This window comes from Solenopsis invicta, chromosome 2 (genome assembly GCF_016802725.1).
Source record: "Solenopsis invicta isolate M01_SB chromosome 2, UNIL_Sinv_3.0, whole genome shotgun sequence".
NCBI classification, from domain to species: Eukaryota; Metazoa; Arthropoda; class Insecta; order Hymenoptera; family Formicidae; genus Solenopsis; species Solenopsis invicta.
The window spans coordinates 22,841,217-22,857,501 of record NC_052665.1 but is presented as its reverse complement, the minus strand read 5'-3'; the positions used below and the strand labels follow the sequence as shown (position 1 = coordinate 22,857,501).

The window sequence follows — 16,285 nt, the reverse complement described above, 5'->3', positions numbered from 1 at the left end:
TATTATTAAAGTAAATTTATACACTTTGGGGCATAATGGGACACTAGAATACGGGGCAAAATAGTGCGCCGTGGTACTATGCGCTGGTGGCATACATTAGTCGCGAGTAAAAATGTTTATATATGTTATGTTTTGCATTAAATTTTATATAATATATAATTACAGATGTAACAAAATTTTAATTTTTATTAATTTTTTAATAATAGTAAAATAATGTATCAGAAAAATTATGAATAAAATATACATATTATTAATTAAAAATCCAATAATATATTTCTACTTATATTAAATATTCTAAGTTATTTTTAAGAAATTTTCAACATTATTTCTGAAAAATAAGCAAATTATGAGGTGCCCCATTATACCCCACATAACGGGGCACAATAGAATTAGTGCACGTTTTCAATAAAGCAATCATTTTGTCCTTTTAATCTATTCTTTTGTAACAAAATTTGTTTTTTTCTTAAAATAGATTTTCCAAGGAATATTTTAGTAAAAAATTAATGTGATTTATTTATTTTTAATATGTTTAAAACTAGTTTAAAATAACTATGCCCGTTATGTCTTGGGTTTCCCTACAAAATACTTCAGATTTTAATGTATAAACTTTGAGAATAATAAAATCATTTAACATGAGAAAAAACATTTCGTCATTGTGTAAATCACAATCTTTTCCAAATTCCAGATGCAAAGGAGTGTATACTTATACGATTGTAACAGGTTTTTTCTGATCTCTTTTGAATGTCTTAACATATTTTCAAAGTTTATCTATTGAATTTGAAGCGTTCTGTATATACGTATTAATGCGTTTCAACATATAACAATTGCGCCGTAACATTACTATAGTTTTACATTGCAATATTTTTAAGAGCAAACATTTTAACGTTGCTGCAAGCTTACAATAACGTTGCAGAAACATTTCGCAATTTTCTAAGTCCGCTCACAAAACGCATACTTATTTTAACACGAATTATTAATCAAATTGAAAATTAAAAATAAAAACGTAGAAAAATAACATTAGTTATATTTTGTTTATAATTTTTATTTTAGTTTTTAATATTATAATTCTCTGAAAATAATAAATTTAAACATTCTTTCTGAAATATTTTAAATTTAAAGTATTTAAAAAGTAATATTTAAATTTATTATAATCGGCGAATAATATTAAGCAATATTTTTAAAAAATGTTAGTCATTTCAGTAACTTTTTGATTTCTAGTATTTCAAAAAAGTTTCAGATTATTTCAACTTCTTCAACTTTTCAACAATTTTTCTGAAAATTTCAAGTGCAGAAATCACAGAAATTTTACTGTTTCAAAAGCATCTTATAACTGTTGCAGATATATTTCGCAACCTTTATAAAATGTTCCATTTTTTCAATAAAATACTTTTAAGACATCTTTGACAAAAATTTTGGTGCAGTATTAAAAGTAAAAAACTACAGTAACAATCATAGGCGCCGAATTAAGAGAAGCAGAGATTCTTTTGTGCCCTTAATAATTCTAGAAAGTAATGAACGAAAAAGGTTATATTTAAAATAGCCCTAATACTACATCGTAATATGTTGCAATCTATAATAAAGAAAATCAAATTTGAGCATGACATTAATGATGACCATGACGAATTTTGTTGACGTAGTTTGCTACAATATAGGAACAACATAGCAGATTTGTTACCAGAAATAGTCAAATTTATAAAATTAATTTTAATAATTTCTATAACTAAAAATTATTAAGCTTTTTATTTTTAAATATTCTATCTGTATTTTACATATGAAAGTATACAATGTATTACATATTTCTGTGCTCATAGTCAGTGTTTTCAAGTTTCCGGTAATGTTAAAAAAAAAGAAAAAAGGTCATTATTTAAAATGCTTTTACCTTGTTTCCCTTAAATTTTGTCAAAATTGGTGCTTAAGGTAACAATTGCTGTTTCTTATTAGTTGCAAATAAAGATTATTAATTAAAATGATCACGATTGAAAAAGTTACTTTTTAAAAAGTAACTCGTTATCATTACTTATTAATGATTCGAAAAGTTAACTAATTTTGAAATTCTGACTCTAAAAACTAATTCTAAAAACTCTATGACTCTTTATCGTTACTTATTATTATTTACAATTATCGTTATTTGAAAAATATTAATTTGCTGTATTTTTCATTACTCTTTTTATATTAAAACAAAATCGAATTAAACATATTATTTTGTAAATTCTCAAGCTCGTACAAAATTTAAAGAAAAAGATTTCAACATGCTTAAACTACATATTAAAAAATTTTAATTTTTATTAAATTTATAAGTATAGCGACATTTATACGTTTTTCATCCTCAATTTCATTTTTAAAATTTTTAACATTATAAATTTAAAATAATTTTTAAAATGTATGCGGTAATAGGATTGGTTTATATCTCAAAATAACTTTTATATTTAAGAAGGTTTTAAACATAACAGACACAATAGACTACAAATGTTAGCTGAAAACTGAAAATTGAACACATATATGTACACAATGAAAATTGTCAAAAATAGGATCAAAATATGAAAAGTAACAAAAGAAACTATTAAATTCATTATCGTTACTAAAAAAATGTTACCACATTACTGTTACAGTTATTAAGAACAAAAAGTAATGTCTTTACTAGTCTGTTATTAAAAAAGTAACTATAATGATAACAACATTATATAAGCAACGCGTTAATATTTCCCTGATAAAGATTATTATTGCGTTTAATATCTTGAAACATGATAACTGATATATTGATGATATTCTTTGGTTTGTTAGCATTTTCATTAATAAACATATTTGAAGAACATTAAATAAAATTATTATTTTAACAGTTACATAATGTGTACTCTTGTATAAGCAGTGCAGAATAATAGCATAACAAATTAGGTTCAATCTTTTATTTATATTGCTAGACCAAATAGACGCGCGCTACAAAGCTTTAGATATTACATAATTTTATACAAATTACAAATTTAATATTACACTATGAACCTCTTAATACACAAAATACGCGATTTCCGCGCTCCGCGATGACAGCCCCTTACGAAGTTAGCGCAGCGAGAGAACCAATCGGCATTGCGGAAAAGCGACATCAATATATAACTTTGATATATTCAATATATTTTTTACATACATTTTTTTTAGAAAAAAAAACAAGCAGTCTGCTTGTTATTGAAATACAGTAATTTTCTTAACAAAAGGGTCAAAGACGAGCGAAATTATAGGTGTTATGTTGTACTTTTAAAAACAGTTTTACTATAAATTCAATTTTTTATATTTTACTTTTTTTAATGTATGAATCTCATTAAAATACATGTGCGTATACTTTTTAAATCTTTTATATGTACCATATTAAACGCTTCTTTGGAATTTAAAATATTTGATTTTAATCATTTAAAATTATTTTACTAATTATTTCTTTCAATTTTAAGTCTAAAAATTAATTTTTATATTAATCAAGAATTCCTCAATCTATATTAATTTTATCTTTACCTAAACTTCTCAGTGTAGACTGAATCAAAAAGTCCTGTGTCATTTTGCAAGTTTCGCAATAATTAACCAAATATTATTTTATTAAAACATGGCTAAATTTGTCTCGTCTACCGCCAAATGTAAACGCTTAATAAAATACAACTGCCCAGCGTTTATCGTTGCAATAGGCACGCAGGAAAATATTTGGAGGTGTGTTTTATGCAAACGGCACAATCATTGTTCCAATTATAGTTAAGCAAGAATTTGTTAAAATATATTAAAATAAACTATCAAAAACTTGTAAAATATTCAATTTTAAATTATTTTTAACTGTTTTAACTGTTATGCAAAAAGTAAGCAGAATAAATTTCCATAAAATATATTTACATGATTATTTTTACAAAAATATATGATTAGCAGGCCTATATCAGTCATAGCGGTTCTTAGTTCCAAATAATAATTTTTAATTTTTACCATTGGACTTGAAACACAATCATGAAGACGGAATACATAATACATATTAATGCATTGGAAGCATCTATAAGATTTTCTCTCTCCGGAAAAACTGTAAAGAACTTTATTACGAAAAAATAACATCTCACAATCAATCAGAAATCGAATCTAGATCTCCTAACATTCTGTACGGACGTCCTATCAATTTGACTATTGAGATAATCAGTAGGTATAACTTTGGTACAATAAATCGTAGAGTAAACAAACAAAAACTAAAATTTTCACAAATACACTTTTACGTAAAATTATTAAAAGTAATGTGCAATTTTTTTAAATTACTTATTAAATCATAATATACAAAATTTATCTCAAAAACGCCATTTTCTTAAAAAAATTTTAAAAATTCTATTGTAATAGACTTACTAAATTGGGTTTTTTTAAAATTCGAGTTTATTCAAACTTTGATTCAAAAGCATGTATCTTTCCCTTTATTTTTAATTTACGTACTTAACGAGAGTCCTGCGACTTTTATTCTCCGAAAAAGCTTTAACATTGAGGTAAAAATGGCCCGTTCTGCTTCAATATTTAATTGTTCTGTGTGAACTCATTTTAAAGAGCAAATCCTTTACACCTTTCGAAAGCGTGAATCTTTACCTTTAATTTGCATACTTGCTGAGCGTTGTACGATTTTTTATCATTGAATTATTCAATGTTGAATCATAAAGACCATATTGTAAAAGATTTTGAGATTTGACACATTATCATTATATTTATGTAGCTTCGTAAAAAATCAGTAATTCGTATCGTGAAATACTTTAAATAGTGATTAATAGTAATCTCTAAAATAGTGATTTCAAGCTGTAAAGTGCCTTTCGGAACATTTTATTAAAATCATGTGTTTACAAAGTTACATACTTTTTAAATTTACCTATTTTCGGAAGTCAGAATAGGTGATTCTTTAATTTTGCTGTTAAATGCATATAGAAAATATCCGATAATTATTGACACAATGGTTGCACGAAAAACAAAAAAAAAACAGCAAAAATCTATATGTGATAACTAAATTTTAGTCTTGTATATAGCTAAAATAAATGTACACAGATTTTTGGTGTTGCAACTAATTACAAGTAATTTTTCTTTTCCACGTACAAAGATGGGATAGACTAAACTGAGTAGAAAATTTTTGTAACATCTCGCAATGTTCGTAAGAATTATCGAGTTATAATTTATAAATATAAATTCGTCCTGCCAAATGTAAGCGACCACGCAGCGGACGTTGTTGCTAAGTGCACAAGATTTGATGCGTCAATCCTGCGTAGCCAATGCCGCTTATAAACAACTCCCGCGCAATCTTGATTGCTGAGTGGCTGTTTATTTTACATCGCGTTTGGATTTAGCGGTAGGCCGAGTAAATTTCACTATCTTCATAAATTAATAACTTGTTAACGATGTTAATTATTACGGAAATCGCACAATAGTAAGAAATTTTTCAGTTTATTGTCAATTTAATCCGGTCACTTGCGTACGACCGCTTGGCCCTTCATTAGGGGACATTCTTCTAAAATGAGCCAAATTGAAGATATTTTATTATACACTGAAAACTGTAAATGACTGGAATTAAGTAAATATTACTTGTTTAAATATTTCATAAGTTTATATATCCGTTCATTTATAAAGTCCATTATAAGTATTAAGTTTGTTATAAAAATATATTCTGAATTCTGGTAATTTAACTTCAATAAAAAATGTTAAATTAAAACAAAAATTTGATTTGCTTAATATTTTTACTGTTTTTCGATAAAATTTTGTAATACTCCTAGCTTGAGCATAAATTTTGTTTAATACTTGATAATGAATATGATGACTTTTTTAGTACATACATGATAATAATATGATAAATTTTTCTAAAATTCGCAATGAGTATATTTTAAGAATATCAAGAAAATCTTATCTCTCTAAAGCCGTTACTTAAAAGAAAATAATAAATTATTTGTATTGTATACATGCGTCGGCTGAAAAGGACGATCATTTTCACATCATCGGTTATTGCGGTAAATATTACCAAGTGCCTCGGTAATCGAACTAAGGCACCCTTCCCGGATAATCGAGGGATCCAGATTCAAACTCTGGTCGACATAATATTTTTCGCAATAATTTCTTTACAGTTTTTTGAGATTAGGGGAGATAGTAGAGATGCGTACAGGCATCAAATAAAAATTAAATTAGTTAGCAATTTAATTTCGTGATATTACATTCGGATTTTTCTTTAAAGTTGTGTTTTAAGTCTGGCAAAATTGCGGCGCGCAGTTTGGGGGAATCGTAAATGTTTATAAAATTCACCTAGAAAAAATTATTGAGCACTAAGAACTGCTTTCAATCATTCGACCGGTAATGCCGTATTCATTATATGAATTTAAAAAAAATGGAGTAATCACTTTTCTCAATAGTAGAACTGATATTTTTCTGTGTATATATTCGAGAAACATTCTTTTGCGCCTACCTCTCGCTTAACATCAGCAGGATCCAAATGATCAAGGACAAACTCCTGCACGTATTCCCTTGCCAGATGGTCCTCAGCTTCCATCTTAACCTCGTCGACCTCTACCTCGACCTCTTCTACCGTATCAGTCGTGGTCGCATACGTGAGCGTCTCCTGACTGTCGCCGCCACTACTGCTACCGTCGCCACCGCTGCAATCACCACCTCCGCCACTGCTCGACGAGCAATTCGTCACCGTTGTTTGTTGTGTCGCGACCACCTTTGTAATTAACACTTTAACGAGTGATTTCTTTATTAAATATCCTGTTGGAACAGAAACTAAACGAGCGACGATACCGCAACTTCGCCGCAATGAGCCTCGATGAAATTCTTCCCTCGAGAGATTTGCTTTTAAAGAGAGATTCTGGTACCAAACGAATCTATCAAAAACAACGAGCTTTAATTTATCATCAGAACACGCCAGTCTCGTAATTTTGTCTTTGATCTCTTTTCTGTCTTTGATCTCTTTGATCGTATTTCTCAACTCTGTCCGACTTTAATCCTTTTTTAAAATTCAATTTTATAAGAAAATCACTTTACATGTATCTGTTTGAAAAGCACTGTGTATCGGTTGCACATTTGCTAACGATAATGAATAGACGACTTGGGGTCTTCGGAGGGAGACGGTAGCGTCGTTATTCGTTTCTCACGGGTCAAACAAGAAATTAATCCCTATCGTAGTCTCACAGTAAAACAAAATTGATGTACGTTACGGCAGAATTACAAGACGATACTCCGAACTCTTCTTTTTGCTTCTCAATGAATTGAAAGGACGCCCTTTCGAAATGAGAGATTTTGAACAGAAGAGAAGTATCTACACTATAGTTTCTCTTACGATCACTATCGAACACTATTCATCAACCCCTTTAAGGATCTCTCACAGCAATTTCTCGTACACTATCTGCTCGATGTATCACTGACACTTGAACACTCTTTTTCCTCGTAAAGACGCTCGAAAAAGATTCGGCGCTATCTCTTCACCACAGTCTCGCCTGTTGGCTATCGCGAAATCGGGATTGGCAAATCGCAATTTCTATCTTTGACTCTCTTTCGCGCCATTCGACGACGCGAAGAGAAGATTTCCTAATTAGAGCGACATATCGTCGCTCATGAGTCACAGGACGTCGCCGACTCCACCCTCCAAAATCAATTCGCAGATCGAATCGTTCTCTGCCCCGTTGATATCCCGCACATACTCGTATACACTACTATGTTTCCTGTTTTTTTTTTTTTTTTTCGAACTTGGCGCTCGTCAAACGAAATCAGCGAAAGCACAATCAACGGTTGAAGAGAAAGGGAGAAAGAAAGGAGGAGGGAAGAAGAGAGAACGCAGTTAAATGGAAGAGGGAAGAGAGACCGCGTAACTGACAGCAGTAGATACGCCGTCTGAGTGGTGACTGGTCGTCGAGAGAAGCTGCGAGCGCGCTGATCACTCTTTCTCACCGCGCAGGGCAATCGCAGCCCGCGCGGGAGGCGTGGCCGTTCTCTATTCGGTCTTCCGTCGCACTCAGCGATTGGCGCATTCTGGATAGCGTCGCCATTTGAACACTCCTCCCACTCGCATCTCCCACCACAGACGAGAAAATCTCCCTCTCGTCGCCGGGCTGCGTCGCGTCGCGCAGATCCGGTCACTCGAGAGATATCCCTCCCCATTAATTTCTAAAATAATTATTATATATATGTATATACGTACTATATATACAAAATCCACGCTCATGCTTCTCTCTTCCTCTTTCTTTAGGAAGACCCGCTAGAGATTCCGCCTCCCCGATACCGTCCAACGAGGACACCCTCTTTCCCCTTTCCTCTCTAACAGGATACGCGACACGCGTATTCCGTATTTTTCTCCTCTTTCCTTTTGAATTTCAATTTACGGTTGGTACTGGGTGATCTTTTATCTGGCACCCGCGATCTCGATCTATATGGGGCACAATTTTCCGCACGGGCCGTAGTAGCCGTGGGACGAGAGCAGGAAAGGGGGAAGGGGAACGACGGGTCACGGATGTCACGTCCACATCCGCGTCAAAGAATAGTGAAGGGTGGGAGAAGAGCGTGAGGGAGATAAAGGAGAGCGAGTGTCGGATCGCTGATCGCCGTACCCGGTTAACGAGATATTGCTCCGCGCGTGTCTGGATCTCCGTACATCCGAAAGAGAGCATCTCCGTGTCTCACGAGATTTAAAGCTTTCACTCAACAATTAAATGTCGCACGAATTGTCATCGTTGTAAATCATCTTTGTATCGCACACGAAATGATTTCATTTATTACTTCACTGAAAAAAACTCGACCAAATTTTTCAACTTGATTAAATTTGTTTAGCTCAATTATTTATATATTTAAATGAAAAATATAAATGTTTGATCAACCTAGTGTTCAACCCAGATAATAAAGCAATATTTTTAAGATATTTTTTCAAGAAGATATCTTTTAGCCATACATGTTGTTTACAATTTTATATTTAAATATTTTATGATTAGTATTTCATGATAAAACTTGTTTAATTTTCTTAAGTATTTGGTTAGAGAAAAGTAGCTAATATCGGCGTAGAGACCTTTTAAAGGGGCATGCATCTCGTATTTCTCGGAAATTAAACATTGCAATGTATTAATAGAGGAGAAGAGGGTATTATGGCTACTATCGACAATATGGCCTATTATGTTTGTGACGTATATATTAGGTGACGTATTCTAACAATTGCTTATGGAGTTATTTGTTTAGTAGCCCGCCGTTTTTTAGGGATGCTAATATACCAATACATAATGACTGACAATTGTTATAAGACATTTTTACTTTTGAGCATTTCTAAACTTTTTCAAGGTACACTTTTAACCTTTAATTACATACATTTCCTCATTATGCTTAAACTTGAGTGTATTATCACATGAAAGTACAGACACTCGAGTGTTTTTTTGTTATTTAACTTTTTATTTGGCCGTATACATTTTGAGTTATACAAAGTTAAAACAATAACATGAAATTTTTTTAATATGATTTTTTAAGCGAAATTTTTATATCAAAATATTTCTTCGATAAATCGATTATCATTCTAAAGAGCAATATTTAGAAACAATAGAGACATCATTTTATGGTTGTTGTTTAATATTAAACAGGGATAAAATAATATTTTTAATGAGAGAGATAGAGAGAGAGAAAGAGAGAGAGAGAGAAATTTCTAATGGTATATCTAAAGCTTCTGAACGCAGGAAAATTCTAAACAATAGAAAATTAAAAATATATAATTTTGTAACAGGGTACTGTGTTTTTTTAAACTAAACTATTTTTTTTAATTATTTTTATGTATAGCCATATTACAACCACTTTTTTTTTCACCAATTATGCAGTGCATTATATTTTTATAAATCACGTCCTAAATAACAAATATTTCATTACTTTTAGTCTAAAATCTGTCAAACAACACTTTGACAAATGTAATTGTTCAAGTTTCAATAGAGAATATTAATTATAAACAAAGTTATTCAATAAAATAAAAATGGGTGCCATATTACCCTCTTCTCCTCTACTGATAAAAACATAATTTGCTTAATTAGAAATAAAAATTTAGTTTATACATTCATGGCTTTTTTCTATGTAAAATCTGCTGCAAACGGATTCTAGAAAAACAAAAATAAAATTTACTATAGAATTGAAACAATAGTGACTATATTATTGAGAATATTGGTTTATCTCAAACATTCGATACCTTTTGAAACTGTGTTGTTTATATTTCTTTTTGTCATATTTTTTCCGTAATACGGTTTGAAATAAAATGACTGTGCAGCTTAAAACGGATCACCTACCCCCTCTTCTGAGAACAAACAATAACTGCAAAATCTTCAACTACACCGTTGACAGACATTTCATGAATTTTTCATATTTTCTTTAATATCTTTAGATTAGAAAAAATAGCGTCAGACGCAATGTATACAGGTACCAAAAGAATATAAAAATGGAAGAATTCTATTCCAGTTTTTTAATTTTATTTTATTGTTTAATATACAAAAACATATTTTATTACTTTGTTTATCAATTTATTTCATAGTTAACTCCTCCACCACGGGGCTATATTTGAATTCTGACACGTTACTAGAGTGCTAATTTTGAAGTTTAATTTTTTAAACGCTTTTTTTGGATTATGTTGCAAAAATTTAAATTATTACAAAATATGGGATATCATAAAAATTGCATACCGTTTAATAAGAAGACAATTCCTGGTTTGTATTTATGTTTACAAATTTTTTATTTTTAATTTTTGACTAAGAAATATTAGCCAAAAACAAAATGAAGTATTGACAACTTTTTTCTAAGTGTTCAATTAAATATTTACATTAAACTTTGAATACATGAATTAGAGCTGAAGTACTTTATACGATTAAATTTAATAAAATATCTTCAATTCAAAAATATTTATATATTTAAGTATAAGTATTATATATATATATATAATATAATATAATATAATTTAAGTTAATATAATTCTATATATGATAAAGAAGTTTATATAATCAAACTGAAAATTTAGTCAATTACTTTTTCAGTGTATCAAATTATTTTATTTTTAACACTATGTATGTATAATACAATTACAAATAATTCAATATTATTAAAACAGGACTTTCGTAATTTAAAAATAAATTTTTAAAAATCATATATAATAAATAAAAGATTTGTGATTTCAAAATATATATTAATAGAGTAAAGTCGGTATATACGCCTCAGCTATCGAAAACTTAATTTATCAAGTATTATTTACTATGTTTAAAGAAAATATATTATACCAATAAAAACTTCATACCATTTACTATTATAAAAAGAATTTTAAATATGAAATATTTCTTTTCTTATACTTGAAAAAGAAACTTAAAGAAACCATTGCATGTTTATCGTATAAAAAAAGTGGTGGAATTTACGACTACTCATGTGTAAAATATACAACGTATCGATAATTTATACATAACATTTATAAATATGATATAAAATAACATAATGACTTGTAAGTCATTATGTACAGACATCAATAGAGTGCAAATATGCGCACATTGTATAGTAGTGTTGCTTTCCAATTGTGCAGCGTATGTATTACGACATTTTCGCTTGCTGAAAATACCGTATATCCTAAACAAGTGAGATATAGAAAATATCAAACTAAATAAAAAATACAAAAGCTATGCACCTGTATCTTGCTTGTATTATATCCTTTATTATCGCTGTACATTTATACATATATATTATTAAATAATTATTATATCTTTTATATTTTCTACAGTAATCATTTTATGCAGACCGTAATACACGATCGCGTTACTTCTACATGAAAAAATCAATTCAACTCACGATATTTTTGTTAATATTAACAGTAAAAAACTGAAATCACAACACAGTGTTAATATAGCACGAAGGCACAACAGAGTGAATATGAGCAAACTATAATATCTTTATTCCTTCTATTTCTTTTTTTTGCTTCTGCGACGTACATCCCAGCACGGCGTAAATACTGACATTATTCTACTTATACTATTTCTTAAAAGGTAGGCCCTACTTCAGCTACAGATAAAATATACTAAACATAAAAAGAAGTTCATATAAACATGTGTCCTGTCTGATTTTCTTTCAAAGTAGTCATTCTTGTACTTCAGTAAAATGCGGCTACTTTTCTTCATAGGAAATATGTATAAATACAGACTGAAGAGATTCGGACACACACACACACACACACACACAACATACACATTTCGAGTACCTCCTACCTTCGATCCGTAGAAAATATTACTGATGAAATGTCCGCGGAATAATATTCGGATTATCCTGTCAATAAAAAGTAACAAACATATGATTATTTAGATAAAATAAAAAATCGATTATGTTCCAATGAAAATAATATTATTGAAATGTACAGAAATGAATAGAAAATAAACATCATTTATTGAAGAGATTCGTTTCTGGATATACTTAATAAACTTGTAATCGGATTTTTATCTGGTCTCTCTTTTTCTCTAGCTGATCCTTCGTCACTATTGAAAATCATTTGTTCGATCTAAATGATGGTAAATATCTGTTTGCCATTTTTTTAGGATAATCTGATCGAACGCGATTTTTCATTGTTTATATCCTAAATTTTTTTTATAATTATGGCTTTATTTGATTGCGTCTGATTACCTTCCAGAAATTAGCAATGGCTAATCCATTTTTTGACAATTATAGATATTGCAACAAATTTTATACATATTTCAACTTCTTAAAATAGTTTATTGATGTAGAGGAAAGAAAGGGGTTATAAAACACTATTTCGTTTTTTGACAGTATCTCAGTAAATATTAACGCGACACAATTCTAACCAAGTTAGTTTATTTGTCATAGCATTCTACTAATCACTGTATATTTAGAAGTTTATCGAATATATGTACGGAGAACGAACGTAATTTACAATTTTTTTTTTTACTGAAAAAAGGAAATAAGATGCGTTAATGGAATAGCAAGGTTAATATTAACAACTAATAAAAGGCATTTTTATCTATAAAAAAAAAAACATAAATAAATAAACTTTTTAAAATAAATTAATAATTTTAATTGATTTTACACAATTGAGTGTTAAAATAAGGTTTTACAAACATTTCATAATATATTTTATTTTAAAAAAATTTTATTTAATATCATTTTTGACTTAAACAATTTTTTATACAAAACTTACAACTTTTTAAAATAATTTCTTTTCTTCTCTTTAATAAACATTGTAGACAACGTCTACAATAAAATTATAAAGTCGCAAGAGAGATGCATATGGCAGACAACCATATTTCACAACCACAGCCCACATATAATATGACTTTATTTGCCAAATTCATATATACATTACGACATACATACATTAAATTCAATATTATTATTTGAAATTCACATTCATAGTACGCGCATCCGCCCGTGTACTATGAAAGTGTTCCTCTTCGATTTTGACGAGCCTTTGATACGTTGTAGTCAGATAAAAATAAAAGGGACACGTATTTTTTTATATGTGCCAATACTCAATTTTAGAGGATAAAAAAACCCCTTTGAAGAAAATTGGTTATTTTCTTGTGAAGAGTAGATCGTCGAAACTATGGGAGATGAGAAAAATGTTCTAATTGAAAGTTGAATGGCTTCAAGACTACTTTATAACAGTAATAAAGACAAATTTTTTTAAATCTTTTTTATACTTTTTTCCACCACTTACCTTGTTTTTTAAGAATTTTTATTTCTTTTCATAAGCACAATAATGCTTATTTTATTACGAATTCAACGATGTGTGATAAAGTTATGTTCCGACATTCCTATTACTTATTAATCTGTGCGGGGACTTGCTGATGCATTGTTTAGTTTACATACATTGTTGACACGAATGACTTCTATCTTTTGCAATTAAAACCAGGTTATAAATAAATGATTTATTTATAATTTGTGTTTTATTGTTCAAAATGTGACAAGAAATAAAAATTTTGGTAATTGTGCACAATAGGGGATCTAACTCCAATCATGTTGACCTTGACATATGTTATAGAAGCAAAAATACTGAATAACTTTTCCTTATAAACTAATTGGCACTCTCGTCTAGTTTTCAAGATATACTTAGAGAAAGAAAAAACAGTTCTTCTTAATTATTTCAAAAAATATTCATTTTACAAAAAAATTTGTCAAACAAAAAATGAAGCTCGTAATAAGCTCTATAAAAAAGGTTATATACATATTTCATCTAACTTCAATACTGTAGTTGTTATAGTAGATAAACTGTTTTAAAATAATTTTTCTTTTATTTTGAGTAGTTTTGCGTGAAATGTAGAGGGGCTCCGCCCCTCCCCCGCACCCCCTCCACGTATTTTTTCTAACCTAACCTAACCTAATACTATTTTAGTTGTAATTTGGCTAAGGATATCTAATTGATCATGTTGCGATATTAGATTTGAAATTATAGGCCATCCTCTCCCGCACCCACCACGTCATTAATAGACCGACTGAGACGGGGTGAGTTAGGTTACAAAAAATACGGTGAGGGGGTGCAGGGAGAGGAGCGGAGCCCCTCCCCCGCCCACGCGTTCTCTGTACGACATATAAAAATTTGAATTTGTCAGTTTTTTAAAATGTTTTTTTGATTATAACTCCTAAAGTATTGAAGTAGGTAAAATATGTATAGAACCTTATTTGTAGAGCTTTTTATAAGCTTCATTTTTTATTTAACACATTTTTTTTTAAATAAATATTTTCTGGGATAATTAAAAAAAACTATTTTTTCTTTCTCTAAGTATATCTCGAAAACTAGATGAGAGCGCCAATTAGTTTATAAGGAAAAGTTGTTTAGTATCCTTGCCTTTATAACATATGTCAAGATCAGCATGATCGGTGCTGGATCCCCTATTGTACACAATTACCAAAATTTCTTAAAAAACAAGGTAAGTGCGGAAAAGTCTAAAAAAATTTTTTTTTAATTTTCCTTTATTACTGTTATAAAGTACTCTTGAAGCCATTCAACATTTAAATGGAACATTTTTCTCTATCTCTCATAGTTTCGACGATATACGCTTCACAAGAAAAAAACCGATTTTCTTCCGAAAGGTGTTTCACTCCCTAAAAGTGAAAACAAGTATGTATAAAAAAATACGTGTTCCTTATTTTTATCTGTACTACAACATATTAAGAATCCTATTTTGTATTAGCAAAATTGATAATTTTGATAAAAAATTTTATATACAACAAAGTATAACTATTATTGGTTGCTAACTTTTGGCGATAAAACTTAAATATATATTTACTATAATTTAGATATAAAAATAGGATTTAATAGTATTAATTAAATAAATTATAAGCCTTTAAAAAAAGTACTTCATAATAGGCAACTTTACCCTGTACAATTATTTGTTTATCAGAATAGGGATTTGGCTTCATGACTGTGTTTCAAGTCCGACGATGGACGCGGAGTTCAAATAAGCTAAAGATTGTAAAAATTAAAAATTATTATTTAGCACTAAAAACTGTGATTGACACAGGCCCGCTGATCTTATATTTGATATTTTCATCAGTCTGGATTTAACTTATTATCATACATATAATTTTTTGGGGGAAAATGTTTATAATCTTTATATTTATCTTTTATTGAATACATAATTTAGCACCGATCATTTTGTATTACCTACAACTGTGCAATCATAATTTAGATTTACTGCGAAATAGCATTATTCTTTGATCGACTTAAGCGAGAACTTAAGAGCGCCAAATAAAAGAAGGAGACAAAAAGAGGGTTTATGCGAAATGCGTGCAAATCATGGACTCACATCTAAATAGGTTTCTACGTCTACCAATCTATTCCCTCCTACCTTAGAAAGTTCATACTACATTTCGAGCTCAGTTCTGGGACACCACGACTTTAAAATGCTTCATGAATATCAAATTTCCTGCTTTTCCCACGCACCTTTTTATATCTTGGCTATCTTTAACTTTTGAAATAATATTGTACAATATGAATTCATCCAATTCGAGAAGACAGAAATTTTTCATCTGCTTGCATAGAAATAACTTAATTGCATGTCTCTTCTAAAATTATTCTTCATTCGAATATGTTGTAATATTTTTAAGAAAGAATATCAAGAAAAATGTGTTCCATACTGCATCAAAATTTTTCAGAAATGCCTCAAAAATATTTCAACGGAAAAAAACAAAACATTTTATAAAAATTGTGAAATATATTTACAATATTTCTGAAATACCTCTGGGATAGCAAAATGTCGATTTAAAACATTGCAGAAGAATTACTGAAAGATTAGTGAAAAAATGGAAAATATTATCTATTACAAAGTTA

The 16,285-nt window shown here is 29.5% G+C and overlaps 1 protein-coding gene across 1 annotated transcript in view; it reads right to left on the bottom strand.

The window, feature by feature from the left end:
- LOC105203126 (transcription factor MafB) overlaps window positions 1–8,257 on the bottom strand; it is a 72,064-nt gene extending 63,807 nt beyond the window's left edge. Inside the window, exon 1 of the mRNA XM_026139464.2 lies at window positions 6,431–8,257. Within this exon, the coding sequence (XP_025995249.2) occupies window positions 6,431–6,514 (84 nt within the window). The 5' untranslated portion in view covers window positions 6,515–8,257. The remainder of the gene's footprint in view (window positions 1–6,430) is intronic.
- Between the last annotated feature and the right edge of the window lie 8,028 nt (window positions 8,258–16,285).